The sequence below is a fragment of the Bufo gargarizans genome, chromosome 4, assembly GCF_014858855.1.
Source record: "Bufo gargarizans isolate SCDJY-AF-19 chromosome 4, ASM1485885v1, whole genome shotgun sequence".
Lineage (NCBI taxonomy): Eukaryota > Metazoa > Chordata > Amphibia > Anura > Bufonidae > Bufo > Bufo gargarizans.
The window spans coordinates 222322605-222339568 of NC_058083.1; the positions used below are offsets into that span (position 1 = coordinate 222322605).

The 16964-nt window shown below is 41.1% G+C and overlaps 1 protein-coding gene across 1 annotated transcript in view; it reads right to left on the reverse strand.

The window, feature by feature from the left end:
- Positions 1–16964, reverse strand: part of CSMD1 (CUB and Sushi multiple domains 1) — a 2061198-nt gene that overhangs the window by 695890 nt on the left and 1348344 nt on the right. The window contains exons 20-21 of the mRNA XM_044291097.1: positions 11142–11357; positions 2462–2650 (exon numbers count right to left, since the gene is read on the reverse strand). Of these exons, the coding sequence (XP_044147032.1) occupies positions 2462–2650; positions 11142–11357 (405 nt within the window). The remainder of the gene's footprint in view (positions 1–2461; positions 2651–11141; positions 11358–16964) is intronic.

A 16964-nucleotide genomic window follows, 5' to 3' on the forward strand; every position in this document is an offset into this window, starting at 1 on the left:
GTGGTGCACCATCTTGCTGGAAAAACTCAGGGAACATGCCAGCTTCAGTGCATAAAGAGGGAAACACATCACCAGTGTGTGAAGAGTGGGAGAAGGGGGTTGCATTGACAATCTAACACAATGGGCAGCACATTGAACACATTTTATAAGTGGTCAGAAACTTGTAAATAACTCATGAAAGAATAAAGTTACGTTAAAACCAAGTACACCATTATTTTTCTTGTGAAATTCCCAATAAGTTTAATGTGTCACATGACCCTCTTCCTATTGAAAAAACTAAAGTTGGATTCAAAATGTCCGACTTCAAAATGGCCACAATGGTCACCACCCATCTTGAAAAGTTTCCCCCCTCACATATACTAATGTGCCACAAATAGGAAGTTAATATCACCAACCATTCCCATTTTATTAAGGTGTATCCATATAAATGGCCCACCCTGTATTTTATAGTGGCTGTGCTTGGTATCGCAACTTAGCCCCATTCACTTCAATGGAGATGAGCTGTGACTAGGCCATGTGACCAATGAATATGACGACACATGACCTAGGCAAACTGTGAGAAGGTCGTGGTTCTACTGCGAGTGCCGGTGCCTTCTCAAACAAATGATCAGCATGGGGTCCTAGGTTCTGAGCCCCCACTGATGAGATACTGTTGACCTATCCAGATGATATAGTACGTCATCAGTTAAAACATTTTGGAAAACCCATTTAACTCCTAGAAATGAGGCAAGGTGGATGAGCAAATCATTAGTACCACAGTACCAGAACAAGCATTAAAACAATTTGTCGACTATACTTCTAGTTACAGAACGTGACACCAAGTGTAGTATTCTAGTATAAGGGCTCTTGAGAATGCACACATTTTTGTTATACTTGGATACATACTGTAGCATAGGAGAAAAGTTTCAGGTACCATGATTGCTTACACAAGCAAAGGAGAGAATTTTTACTATGGTAAGTTAGACACTGATATGGGAGTGTAAAAAAGTAAATTCAAAAGACACTAATAATAAAAAAAATATAGCATTCCAAAAAGATAGCATTTCACAGCATTTCATACAGTGCTAATCATATTTATGATAAATAGTCCAACTAGACACATAAAGGCAATTAAAATCTAGCTAAAGATGTATTTTCATGGACTGACTGAGTGGCCGATTGTTGGGAAGGAAGCATGGCTTCCCGACAGTCGGCTGCTCAGTCAGTGGAGGTGACCACTATATTTACATGCAACAATCTTCTTCACTGTATGAGGATGAGGGATCGCTATTGCTCCACATACAGAATCACTGTTTAGACAGCACAATCTGTTGCCCAGAAGCCATGATCGGTGGTGCCTGCACGAACACCAGGATCACCCGATGAATGAGCGTTTCTCACGTTCATCAAGTGATCGGCGGCACATTAACATGGCCAGATTGTTGGGAATGACCGTTCGCAGGAGTGGTAGTTCCCGATAATCTGCCCGATTCTCGGGCTGTATAAATGCACTTTAACTCATAAAATAGCAAACTAGCGAATCCAACTCTGTATTACACTGTAGTTGCTCTTTCAAATTAGGTGAATCACAAGATAGATCTGTCTGTACTTCATAACATATTTTCTGACCTTTTCCTGACATGTATGCCTTCTGTATTTATGGGACTATTTCAGGATTGTGGCCATTTTTAGACAGCCCCGGAGTATATGGTACTTGTTAAAAACTCATACTCACCTGCTGTCTACAACTCTTTTCTGGTGCCCTGGCTCCTTTTGGAAACCTTCTGGTCCCCAGTCTGTATGGATGGTGTCAGATACACCACTGCAGCCAATGACTGGACTCAGTAAAGGCATGTCCCCAAAGAGCACATTACCACCAATGATGTGCCCGTTGGGCACACATTGCTGCTGAAGCCAGTCATTGTCTGCAGCAAGCATGTGACCCTGTCCATATGGGAGCAGGTGATAATGATATTTTTAACCGGTACTATATATTATGGAGGTTAGCTAAAATGTGTTATACATTGCAATTTCATTACATCTCATATGCATTTCTTAAAAGCTCTCAGTATGTCAGACTTTTGTATATCTTAAAAATATAAGCTATACTTCAAATCTCAGAGTAAGAAGAAATTAATTATGTATATGGGTGTAACTATAGCAATAGCATCCACATAACATCCTATGGGGCCCAGAGGTTGTAGGGACCCATTCAGGTATATGAACATTTTACCTTTTTATGTGGAATAACAGTATGGTAAAAAAAAAACAATTTTTGATATATTGTGGGCTTTCTGATATATGGTACTATTATACATACATTTAATTATCGCTACTTGCTGTTTTCATTTTTTACACTAGGTGGTGAGGCCCCACCTTAATTTTAGCTATGGGACCCTATGAATTATAGTTACACTCCTGATAACATACCTTTAATAACGTAAGGATTTGATGAATGAAATGAAAGCATGTGACCACCTACCCACACACCTTGGAAGAGGTGTACTCCACACTCTCCGGCCACCTCCCAAGCAAGTGAGTCTACTAGCACCTTCCAAACGATATCCAGGGAAACAGGAAAATGTTAGAGTGTCTCCAACACCAAAGTGGAAGCCTATTCTTCTACTAAATGCGGGCACTCCCGGATCATCACAGGGTTCCAAGTCATATTCTACACAAACCAGAAAAAAATTGAAAACAACAACAATATATGTATAAAGATCAATAAATGTTAAAATAAAATGGGTATATATATATATACACAGTGTATATATATATATATATATATATATATATATATATTACTGATGATCGAACATGCTCGGACGAACACCAGCTCGGTTCGAGCATCTCGATGCTCGGCACATGGCGGTATTCGGCTGAATACTGCATGTGCTCTAGCGCAATGCTCGAGTCTCTGGTCCGTGTGTTAAACGTGCAGGTAAGTGCTGCCCTCACTGTAATGTCATAGCCATGTTGGCTGCTGGCATTACAGTGATTGGCTATATAGCACCCAATGACGCGTGTTAGGCTCATTCTTAGTCAGGGAGAGCTGTGCTGAGGAAGGGACAGACAGTGTAGAGAGTGATTTAAGAATATTTTTACCACAACAACTTTTCAGAGACCCAGAAGTCCTTTTAAAGACTATTGTGTGTGGCAGCAGAAATCTATATTTTTAGCGCAACCTGCGCTAAATTGCAAAAATTTTACATACCCAAAAGTCCTTTTAAAGACTATTGTGTGTGGCAGCAATATCTATATTTAGTGCATTCTGCGCTAAATAGCATACAATACTTAGTCCGCTGTAGACAGCGACATTAGCTGCGCCACATCTCCAGTGTAAAGTGTGCGCATCTAAAAAATATCTGACATCCAGTGTACTTTTTCTGTAGACGGTGTCCGCTGCGGACAGTGACATTAGCTGCTCCACTTCTCCTGTGTAAAGTGTGTGCATCAAAGAAATATCTGGGACATACAGTGTACTTTTTCAATAGACAGTGTCCACTTCTGACAGTGACATAATCAGTGGCACATGAGAACAGAAATTTTTTATTTGTGACATCCAGTGTACCTTTTTCGGTAGACGATGTCTGCTGCGAACAAAGAAATTACCAGCCCCACATCTGCAATATAATGTGTGCGCAAATGTTTTTTTATCTGTGACATACAGTGTACTTTTTCAATAGACGATGTCCGCTTGCGACCGTGACATTACCAGGGCCACATTTCCAGTGTAACGTGTGCGGTTAAAAAATGTATCTGTGACATCCAGTGTACTTTTTTCATAGACGGTGTCTGCTGTGGAGAGTGACATTACCAGCGCCACATCTCCTGTGTAACGTGTGTTCTTAAAAAATGTATCTGTGACATACAGTGCACTTTTCCTGTAGACCAGGGGTGCACAACCTGCGGCCCACAAAACCATTCTGTGCAGCCCTCAACCATCTGGTGACAGACATGTATGTCTATGTATTGTGGCTGCTCACATATATTTTTCATGTATTCTCCCATTTAGATGGGAGTACCAGAAATGTAAACAGATATTTATAGTATATGCTGTATGTGAGATGCCAAAAATTACAGTATTTAAATTGTTAATACCCCTTTAAATGTTATTTTTGGCCCTTATCATTGGTTCAGTCTGACAATGTGGCCCCCAACCAGAAAACGTTGTGCGCCTCTGCCGTAGACAGTGTCTGCTGCAGACAGTGATATTGCGAGGGGCACATCTCAAGTGTAACTTGTACAGTTAAAAAATTTATCTGTGATATACAGTTTACTTTTTTGCGTAGACGCTGCAGGCAGTGACATTACCGGTGGTACCTCTCCTGTATAACATTTCCTCATCCCAAATCCCTATGACATTCCCTGTGATTTTTCATTAGCCGCTGGTGACAGCATTGACATTATCTGTGGGATATCTCCTGTGTGACATTTCCATATTACAAATACCTTTCTAAATTTATTTGCGCATACACTTCCAAATCCTATGCAACTGTACATGTGACAGACTTTCTATCATATATAACATTTCATATGAAGAAGGTGAGCAGTAAAGGACAGGGAAGTGGCCGTGATGCTGATGGTGCATGCAGAGGCCGTGACACTGGGCGTGGTGAAACTGTGCCTGCTGCCAGAGCACAAGAAAAACTATCATCCACCATACCTAACTTCATGTCCCAGTTTGCAGGGCGGTGCAGGACACCACTCTTATAGTCAGACCAGTGCGACCAGGTGATCGGTTGGATTGCAGCAGATATTGCTTCCAGTAGGTTAAGCACCACCCTGTCTTCCGCCAAATCCAGTCTCAGTAGTCAAGAGTCTGCTCAACCCAATCCTCTCCCTGATCCTCCTTCCTCTCACCATGGAGAGTCTGGGAAAACAAGTGATCCCACATTTGAATATTCCAAGGAGCTCTTTTCAGCGCTATTCCTTGATTTGGCCCTCTCACCAAGCACGCTTGAAGAGAGACAGATTCTGTGCCCTGATTCCTAAACTCTTGAGCATCCAAATTCACAAGAGGATAATGATGCTTAACGGCAATTAGTGTTTCACGAGGTGGATGATGATGATGAGACACAGTTGCCAATAACTCAAATGGCAATTACTGTCTCAAGAGGTTGATGAAGAGGATGAGACACAGTTGTCAATCACCGAGGTAGTGAATAGGTCAACTAGTCAGGAGGATGAGCAGAGTTAGTAAGTAGAAGAGGAGGTAGTGGACAATGAAGTCACTGACCCAACCTCGGAAGGTGGAAAAAGCTGAGCAAGGACAGCAGTACAGAGGGGGAGGGTTCTGCTGCACCACAAAAGGCTGGAAGAGGCAGTGGAGTGGCAAAATGGAGAAGGCGGGCCACAACAAACAGGCCAGAAACTGTTCGCCGAAGCACCCCCTTGCGGAAATCTCCCTTGCCAAAGGTGTTCATCAGTATGGCGCTTTTTTGAGGAAAGTGCAGACGACAAAAGAATTGTAATTTGCAACCTGTGCCATACAAAAATGAGCAGGTGCGTGAACACTAGCAACCTCACCACCACCAGCATGATCTGCCACATGGCATCAAAGCACCGTAATAGGTGGGCAAAACACGCGGGTCCACAATCTGTGTCTGTGTCGCCTCCTCTTCCCCTGTGTTACGTGCTGGCCATTCCCCTGTCGAAGGCGCAGGCCCCGATGCCTCCCGCCCTGCACCTGGGCCTTCGCAAGCATTATCAGCAACCACATCCACTTCCATGTCCTAGCGCAGCATACAAATGTCCCTACCCCAGGCATTTGAATGCAAGCACAAATACCCAGCCACCCACCCACAGGCCATAGCACTAAATGTGCATCCAAATTACTGGCCATGGAATTGTTGCTATTTAGGCTTGTGGACACACTCCTTCTGCAGCCTGAGGTCCGCGGCCATCCCACGTTATGCAGTACCCAGCCGCCACTATTTTTAAAGGTGTGCCATGCCCACCTTACACCAACATGTGTCCCGTAAAAACTCAACCTAGAACAAGGCATGGTTGTCTCTGATAAGGGCCTTAACTTGGTGGTGGCTTTGGAGCTTGGAAAGCTCACACATATACCATGCCTAGCCCACGTCTTAAACTTAGTGGTTCAGCGGTTTATCAAAACCTATCCCAATTTGCCTGAGCTACTGGTGGTGTGTCGCGTGTGTGCACATTTCTGGAAGTCTTCAACAGCTTCAGCCGGCCTCTCAATGCTGCAGCAGCGCTTAAAATTGGCAGCACACCAACTGTTTTGCGACGTGAGCACACGCTGGAACTTGACGTTTCACACGTTGGCCAGGCTTTGTGAGCAGCAGAGGGCAGTAGTGGAATACCAGCTGCAACATGGTCATCATCAATGATCCCTCAGTGCCTTACAACTACTGGGTATCCAAGCTGGACATGTGGCATGAACTGGCTCTCTATGCCTTGGAGGTGCTGGCAGCCCTGCCGTCAGCGTTTTGTCTGAGCGGGTATTTAGTGCTGCTGGTGGCATTATAACAGATAAGCGTATCCGCCTGAAAACTGAAAATGCTGACAGGTTGACTCTTATAAAAATAAACAAGGCCTGGATTGACAATGACTTTTCGACTCCACCAGAGGAAAGCTGATGAACATAAAGGCACTTTAAATGTGTTGTTTATTTTGTACTAAATACATTGTATTCCCATGCACCCCTTCCACCACAAACAAGGGTATATGGTTTAATCTCCCTTTTCTCATCCTCCTTCTCCTCTTCCATCATATCAACATGCTTATTCGTTGCATGTAATGCCCTCATGTATATGCCCTTCGCATATAATGTTTTACAAAGCCAGCTCAGCTGCAGACCGTCGCATATAATTTTTTTAGAGGGTCAGCTCACCAGCAGGCCCTCACCTACAATCTTTTACAGAGTCAGCTCACCAGCAGACCCTCGCATATAATTTTTTTAGAGGGTCAGCTCACCAGCAGGCCCTCACCTAAAATCTTTTACAGGATCAGCTCACCAGCAGGCCCTCACTTATAATTTTTTAGAGGGTCAGCTAACCAGCAGTCCTTCGCCTGCAATCTTTAACAGGGTCAGATCACCTAAAGGCCCTCGCATATAATGTTTTAGAGGTCCTCACCTACAACCTTTTAGAGGGTCAGCTCACCGGCTGGCCCTCAGCAACAATTTTTTACGGGGTCAGCTCACCAGCAGACCCGCACCTAAAACCTTTTACAGGGTCATCTCACCAGCAGGCCCTTGCATATAATGTTTTACAGGGTCAGCTCACCAGCAGGACCTCACATATAATTTTCTACAGGGTTATCTCACCAGCAGGCCTTCAAATACAATCTTTTACAGTGTTAGCACACCTGCAGTCTCTCGCATATAATGTTTTAGAGGGTCTGCTCACCTGCAGACCCTCACTTACAATCTTTTAGAGGGTGAGCTCACCAGCAAGCCCTCACCTACAATCTTTTACAGGGTCAGCTCATCTGCAGGCCCTCACCTACAATCTTTTACAGGGTCAGCTCACCTGCAGGACCGCACCTACAGTCTATAATAGGGTCAGCTCACCTGCAGGGCCACACATATAATATTTTACAGGGTCAGCTCAGCAGCATGCCCTGGCATGTAATTTTTTGAAGGGTCAGATCAGCAGCAAGCCCTTAACCATATTTTTTTCGATGGTCAGCTCAGCAGCAGACCCTCACCCATAATGTTTTAGAGGGTTAGCTCAGCAGCAGGCCCTCACCCCTAATATTTTAGATGGTCAGATCAGCAGGCTCTTGCTCCAAATGTTTTAGAGGGTCACCAGCAGGCAACCAATCATAATTTTTCAAGGGTGTGTATGATGCCCTCCTTTATGTGTAACAAAGGGTGTATTGGAGTGCCGGTTCCTTGCAATTTTTGGCAGCCCTTTTACCTAGTGCATAGGCTTTATGAGTGTAGCAGTCCCACTACATGAACAATTGTACCACAATCTGAATGAGGCCCTCCTTTATGCGATATCCAGGTTGTATCGGAGTGCCTCTTGTTTATAATTTTTGGCAGAACTTGCAATTTAAATACAAGTAAGTCTATAGGAAAAAATATTTCCTAACAATATTTCCTCTAAAATCTATTTTATCTTTGGTTTTCTGCATATTATTATCAGTCTGTAAAAGTGGTGTACTACTCAGACAACACCATCCCCAGCAGCGACCTGGGAGTCCAAGATGCATCCAGACATCCTCCCCATGCTGTTCCAGAACCATTTTGGTGGTGTTTCCATCAATTTCTGACCTCTTCCTATGAACCAGGCACCTTTCCCTCTTCAGAGCAAGAGGTGCCTGGTTTAATGCTTGGGTTCTCCCATTGACTTCCAGTATACTCGGGTACTCGGTAGAGCACCGAAACATCCCGATGTGTTCAGCCAGGGCACTCGTGCACTTTGGTGCTCGATCAACACTAATATATATATATATATATATATATATATATATTTACTGTATATATAATATTTATATATATTTAAAATTCTGTGACATTCATATTGAACTGGGTTGCAATGTAAAGAGCTCTGGGTTTAACAAAACTTACGTTAAGCATCTCCACACAAATATTTACAAAACATTGCGCACTACAATGGTAAATGCAATTGACAATATATGGCTAAACCCTCACACTGATATTAAAATGAGACTTTCGACAATATATTCTTATATCAAGAACATACCGGACCCCGCGGACCCCATAAAGGTATCTCAAAGTGGCACGGGACCTAACGCTAACCTACCTGTGCCGTATAGGCAATTACAAGTGAATAAGGTCTGACACACAGCGAGCAGCTCCCAGTTACCTCCAGCGTAAAATTACAAATACAATGGGAGGAGGTTGTGAGTCCCACCATTCTGTTTGTACATGCACGCCTGGAGGTGTGGCAACTCCAGGTTTGAATGTGCCTCGATTTTGATCTATGGGTAACATTCAGGTGCACCTGTGTGACCTGCGTCACATGAGTCAGTGATAGGTGGGACTCACAGCCTCCAATGTCAGGCATCAGCTGAAGTAGTGTAAAACATAACTTTAATAAATTCTAGAGCAGTGGAGGCATGTTCTCTCAACCTCAAAAATGATCTTTTTTGTAAAATTGGCACGTTTGCATAAATACGGTCCAAAATTGTGTACAATTTTTTGGGGGGAATAGCAAAAATGTTATAGCTACAAGTGGGTGTCTTGGGGATCTCACTTCATATGAGATATCCAAGAAGTTCAGTGAGTTTCCACATAGAGTATGAGTAGAGTAAACTTAAAAGTTATAGGCCTATAAGTTTAACTTCTATTGTGGGCAATTTGTTTGAAATAGATACTATCCTGGATTATATCAATTAACAAAAATGTATAACTCCATGTTAATATGTGGTTTTGAGGGATCTTTGATGTCAAACTAATCTGTTCAATTTCTTTGAGGAGGTGCGTTCTAGACTAGACTTGAGTTGTCATTCTATGCCATGTCTCTTGATTTTTCCAAAGCATAAATGGTTAGTACAAAAAAGGAGACTGAAATGTGTGCAAGTGGGTAATAACTGGATCAATTATATAAAAAAAGGGTGTTTTTTTCAGTACCTACTCAGACTGGGTCATCCTTACTAGTTGGGTACCAGAAGAGTCATTACTGGGCCTTATCTTCTATAATATATTTAGTCTGATCATGAGTCTGATCAGTAGCTCTAATTTGTAAGCAAGAACTCAGTCTCTACCCTATGGCTGACTTCCTATAAACTATAGCATGACATCATCACCAATCAAATCCCTCCTAGCAGCTCTCAGACCCCTCTCCATCCAACCCCCCATGTTCTTATGTGTATCCCTGTGTTATGTTGAGGATTTAATATATCTGCTATGTAAATGACCAGCAATGCAGATATATAGTAGGTGAGCGTAGACAGTGATTGGCTACAGTTATATAAACCTCTTGACTCACACTGCCTGTCTGTACCATCTGTGTGTGCCGACTCTCCAGCGTAGTTCTATAAGATGTAGTTTCACACTGGCCTCATTGCCTCTTGTATGTAAAAGCTAACAGTATTGAGGGAGATAGCAGCTCAAAGATGGCAGGCAGGCTCAAGCTATATCACACAGGAAAGCATAGAAATCCTGCAGTGTGAGGGGACAACAGCTGTGTCACTATTCTGTCATGGCTGCCATTGCACAGAGCAGTGCAGTTTGGTGAGACTGCGCCCCCACTTGTCTCTGCAAAGTCATTCATAATGAGAAATGTAAGATTCCATTGAAAAACAACACCTGGGCGGAAAAAAGAATCAAGATGGAAGACAGCCCACAAATTACACATTAAATAAAACTGGTATACACAAGGCATACAGAAGAGCCTTATCCTTTAGTAATGGCCTATCCTGCACTATATAGGCAAAGAAAAATAATATTATTCAGTGGTTATTTAATCTCTTTTCCTAACCCAAGCCAGAAATGTTCCAGTTTATTTTTGCAAGTTTTGATCAATCTAATTATTTCTTTATAGTCATTAATAAAATATAGCATGCATATTGAATACTATACTATACTTTGTACTTTTGAACCTAAATGTAGGCTTTTCTACTACACTATGCCTCTTTAAAAGCTTAAAGGGGTTGTCCCACAAAAAATATTCTACAGTTTCCAAACCAGCACCTGAATCTGAATACTTTTGTAATTGCATTTAATAAAAAAAAATTGCATACCCAGTGAGTTATTCAATAAAATGTATCTGCATAGCGCCACCTGAAATTAGTTTTTTTCCATATTTCTTTGACCAGCTCACTGAGATGGCCGCACATGCTCAGTTTCATCTTTCAACTACCTCCTGAGCTGTGATAGGTAGAGCATGGACACTCCTCCTGAGCTGCAGCAGAAAATACACTCCCCTTGAGCTGCCAGCTTGATATAAATCTAGCAGATCAATGAATGGGGAGATCTATGGATCCATATAAGGTACAGGACTGGTTCTAGCTTTATTAGAAAGACATTATCATGTACTATATAATGTCTGATGGTATTTCTTTTACATTAATCATGGAATAAACTCCTTTAAAACTTGTCAATAAAGCTGAAAAAAATTAATCAGTTACCCAATAAACATTACTTTTCTTTTTCCAATCTATCTTCTGTTATATAGTAGATTTCTATATATTTTTTTAATTTAGCCAAAAAAATTACGTACCTGAAAATGTAATGTTAAATCCTTCATATGAAATAGAAAAATCTGATATAAAACGAAGCTGAGCTGTAAAATTCCCAAAAAGTCCAGCTTTTATAGTGGATGGTAAAACTGAACCTGTCAGTCTTGCCACAGGATGAGTAAAACTGCCATCCTCAGTTATTAATAGATAGTCATGGGAGCTTTCAAGGTGAAAGGTGTGAAATACCAGCTGTACACCTGTAAAGACAAGATAAAAGTTATCAATATGTTAATAAGGTAGGACAATTCATAAAACATCAATTATTTAAAAATTATATTTATTTTTGTATTTCCGATGGTTTCATGAAATGCCCCTATAAGGACAGTGATTGGCTGCAGCAGTCACCGGTTATACACCTGTACATTACTGTATACATCACAGATTGTACCATATGACTGAAAGATGAGACCACGCAGCGTTCACTTGTAGCCTATAACCATGGATTTGCATAGGTCTGAATATGAGATGTACAGTATACATGAAACAACATTCACAAAGGTGCTTCACTGGAAATTCCTGTTTAGATTGAGCTATGATTAAATGCACATTGAGCTTACTGTAATATTTTGGTTTAGCTAGGTATCAAAATTCAGGTATCATAATAGACGTTAAACCGTAACCCCAATTAAATACGGATCAGGCATGGAAAGATGCTACTGAACACTGGGCAGTACAGCTGCTAAGACAACTATTTAATGGGGTTGTCCATGTTCAGAGCTGAACCCGGACATCTCCCCTTCTTCACCCAGATGGCCCCTCTGTGATAAGCCTTGAAGCATGAAATTGCACAGGGCTAGGGCTTTTTTATTAGATCAGGTGACTTACCGGGTCTCTGCTAGGTGGAGGCCTCCACCTAGCAGGTACCGGTGATATCATCGGCATTAATGGGTGAGCTTTAGCGCTGCCCCAGCCTGTAAAATGGCTAGGGCAGCGCTAAGCCCCACCCATTAGTGCCAGTGATGTCACTGGAACACTGCTAGGTGGAAGCCTCCAACTACCAGTGTAAATTTGTAAATAAGAAAATACTTGCCCTGTGTGATACAGCACATGGCAAGGGAGAGCATTTGAACATGAAATGCTTCAATACTCATCTCAGAGGGGCTGCCTGGGTGAAGAAGGGGATATATCTGGGTTTAGCTATGAACCCGGACAACCCCTTTAATGCCTGGAAAGAAGAGGGCATAGTTACTATTCTAATTAATTCAATCCATGTGCACCATTGTTTCTGGACCTTGTGTAACAGCCTTGACAATTGCACCAGTATGTAGTACTGTCCCTCCACTTCCAATGTCAGAATAAATAGTAGGACTTCAGAGGATGTCTTTTTTTAACCTTTAAAATAGTCACTGACACAAATTGTGCATATATCAATAGTACAGGTAAATGGAAGAAACTTTGTAATATATGCTAACAGAGAAAAACATCTATTTCTCCTCCTAACAGCTCCTAATTCTCCCCTCCTCTCTCTATAGTCTTCTATAAGCCGTATGCAAGTGCCTCCATGCATCTTCTGCCTTCTCTCACCTCTCATCTCCAAATAGACATACTAGCAGCATTTAGTCTGATCCTTTAGTAACCTAACAGTCTGACTCATCTCTAAAAAACTTATTTACTAGAGAATGTTTATTTAGGGGTGAGGAAGAAAAATGAAATTTTCTCTGATTATCTACAAGTCTTACATTCATCTATAAAATAAATTTTTGCAAAGTTTACTGAAATGTTAAAGATCATTTTAGAAACAAGATAGATTTGTCTGGGACAATTTTTGCTTTTTAATCCCCGCATTACAAGAGCTATTTATATTTTCTAGCATTATAAGGGCTTGTTTTTTTTTGCAGGATGAGTTGAATTTTAATAGCACAACTGAATGTCCCATACACTGTTCCATTTATTATATTGCAAAACTATAAAAATATATATTTGTAGGATGGAGTAGAAAAAACACAATACTGCCATTGTATTTTGAGTTTAGTTTGTATAGTGTTCACTATGTGTTCAACATGACAAGTTCATTTTATGGGTTGGTGTGACACCAAATGTTTTTTTATTTTTTATTATGTTATAAAAAAAAAATATATATATATATATATATATATATATATATTTATATGTACAGTACAGACCAAAAGTTTGGACACACCTTCTCATTCAAAGAGTTTTCTTTATTTTCATGACTATGAAAATTGTAGATTCACACTGAAGGCATCAAAACTATGAATTAACACATGTGGAATTATATACATAACAAAAAAGTGTGACACAACTGAAAATATGTCATATTCTAGGTTCTTCAAAGTAGCCACCTTTTGCTTTGATTACTGCTTTGCACACTCTTGGCATTCTCTTGATGAGCGTCAAGAGGTAGTCACCTGAAATGGTCTTCCAATAGTCTTGAAGGAGTTCCCAGAGATGCTTAGCACTTGTTGGCCCTTTTGCCTTCACGCTGCGGTCCAGCTCACCCCAAACCATCTCGATTGGGTTCAGGTCCGGTGACTGTGGAGGCCAGGTCATCTGGCGCAGCACCCCATCACTCTCCTTCATGGTCAAATAGCCCTTACACAGCCTGGAGGTGTGTTTTGGGTCATTGTCCTGTTGAAAAATAAATGATGGTCCAACTAAACGCAAACCGGATGGAATAGCATGCCGCTGCAAGATGCTGTGGTAGCCATGCTGGTTCAGTATGCCTTAAATTTTGAAAAAAAATCCCCAACAGTGTCACCAGCAAAGCACCCCCACACCATCACACCTCCTCCTCCATGCTTCACGGTGGGAACCAGTCATGTAGAGTCCATTCGTTCACCTTTTCTGCGTTGCACAAAGACACGGTGGTTGGAACCAAAGATCTCAAATTTGGACTCATCAGACCAAAGCACAGATTTCCACTGGTCTAATGTCCATTCCTTGTGTTCTTTAGCCCAAACAAGTCTCTTCTGCTTGTTGCCTGTCCTTAGCAGTGGTTTCCTAGCAGATATTCTACCATTAAGGCCTGATTCACACAGTCTCTTCTTAACAGTTGTTCTAGAGATGTGTCTGCTGCTAGAACTCTGTGTGGCATTGACCTGGTCTCTAATCTGAGCTGCTGTTAACCTGCGATTTCTGAGGCTGGTGACTCGGATGAACTTATCCTCCGCAGCAGAGGTGACTCTTGGTCTTCCTTTTCTGGGGCGGTCCGCATTTGAGCCAGTTTCTTTGTAGCGCTTGATGGTTTTTGTGACTGCACTTGGGGACACTTTCAAAGTTTTCCCAATTTTTTTGGACTGACTGACCTTCATTTCTTAAAGTAATGATGGCCACTCGTTTTTCTTTACTTAGCTGCTTTTTTCCTGCCATAATACAAATTCTAACAGTCTATTCAGTAGGACTATCAGCTGTGTATCCACCTGACTTCTCCACAACGCAACTGATGGTCCCAACCCCATTTATAAGGCAAGAAATCCCACTTATTAAACCTGACAGGGCACACCTGTGAAGTGAAAACCATTTCAGGTGACTACCTTTTGAAGCTCATCAAGAGAATGCCAAGAGTGTGCAAAGCAGTAATCAAAGCAAAAGGTGGCTACTTTGAAGAACCTAGAAAATGACATATTTTGAGTTATTTCACACTTTTTTGTTATGTATATAATTCCACATGTGTTAATTCATAGTTTTGATGCCTTCAGTGTGAAGCTACAATTTTCATAGTCATGAAAATAAAGAAAACTCTTTGAATGAGAAGGTGTGCCCAAACCTTTGGTCTGTACTGTATATATGTATATATATATATATATATATATATATATATCTTTTATTTTATTTTTTTCTTGGAAACAAATTGGTTTCTGACACCATATTCTGACTTCTATAACTTTTTATGTTTATCAGATGGAGCTGTATGTAAGGGCTTGTTTCTTTTGTGGGACGGGCTTCATATTTTATTGGAAAAAATTGGGGGTAAATGACACTGGTGTAAATCATTTTAATTTAATATTTAAGAGGAAGTGAAGTGACCAAAACAGCAATTCTAGCGTTAGAATCATTTTAAAATGGTAAATGGGGAAAGTTTTTTTTTTTTATTTAATCTTTGAAACATTTCTTACATTTTTTTAGTCCTCTAGAGGATAAGAACCTACAGTCATTTGATCACTTTTACAATACACTGTAAAAACTGCTGTATTACACTGTATTATGATTTTACTGTAAGTAATTTAACACTTGCCTCTGGCAGGGAGTTATAATGGAAGGATGAAAACACATCTAGGGGTTTCACTAGGCTCCTGGTTTCCATGACATATGCTTGGAATCATGTTGTGAGGTGCCACATTAAAAGGGATGTACAATCTGGACAACATCTTTAAATATGCCATATTATTTCCATAGAGTGGACTTGTCATAAACATTTATTAAGTGTATAGGTTACATTTTCCATTTATCACATAGGCTCCCTTTAATTTTCCCTTGACTATGTAGTACCAGTGCTTGACCCTAAAATAAGCAGTTGCCTTGGAGATAATTGGCTATCATACAGATGTTTCCTTAACTACCATTCCTCTTGGTTTAAGATATTCAGAAATGTATGGCAACAAATAAGAAGTTGTTTTTTTAAAATACATTTTATATCATAAAATGTATATCCTAAATATACCTTTCTGTGGCCGCCCAGTAGCTAGGGTTGCTATAAATTTCAGTCTGCCAAAGGTTTTGCCAGAATATTGACATTAGAGATGAGCAAATTTTTGAGAAAAAATAGATTCAATCCGAATTTATCGCATAAAAAAAAACCTTCTATTTCCTGGCTGCTAAGAGCCTTTATAGTGGTGTAGAACACTGTGCCCTGTAGTAACACGCATAGGGAGTCTGTTTTGTTAGTGAAATAATACTGTCAGTCTGTATGACATGCAGATGACAGGCGTCACTCTTCACTGCACACTTCACTTATTAGGGCAGTCATGGGGCCGAAACTGAACAAATAACTAAAGTATGAACTCAGTCTTACAGGTCGATGTCAGCGTCAAGAAGACGCACACTCCCACATAGATGTTATCAGAACCTGTTTTATTAAACGAGTATACAAGAATAGACCCCAGACAGAGTCACTGATTAATTTGCCCTTCCTCTGATCTGTCAGAACAATAACCCACAAAAAACAGATCCTGTCTGTGGAGCATACGCCTTCACTCGGTCAGCATTTGCTAAATAATCCATCAGTATTGCTAATGTAAAAAAATAAATAAAACTGAAGTGGATGTAAAACAGAGATGACACGTGAATTGAATATTTGCATGTCTTCTGTGTTTTCTACTCACTCCTGCTTTTGGCTACCAAATCATAAGCCAATTCTGATGGGGCCATACAGGCCTTACAGTTGCTACAAGTTGCATACAGGCCTTACAGTTGCATCTCATTTTTCCTTCCTTCTGACAGATCAGAAGAAAAGTCAAATAAATCATGATGTAAGCCAGGCAGAAAGCCAAAATAGTGGACCAGTCATGAAGTGAGGAGGGTGGGAACAGCATGAGAAGTCCACAGAATGGACCTATTACATAGTGGTGAGGTGGAAGCAGCATGAGAAGGAGGACACCGAGTGGCACAATGACAGAGTCTAGAGGTGGCGGCAGTATGAGGAGGCCACCGAGTTGCACAATGACAAAGTCTGGAGGTGGCGACATTAGGAGAAAGTCACTGAGTGGCACAATGATAGAGTCTGGAGGTGGTGAATGCAGCAGCAGCATCATGAGAAGGCCACTGAATGGCACAATGACAGAGTTTGTAGATGGCAGCAGTATGATGAGGCCACCAAGTGGCACAATGACAGAGTCTGGAGGTGG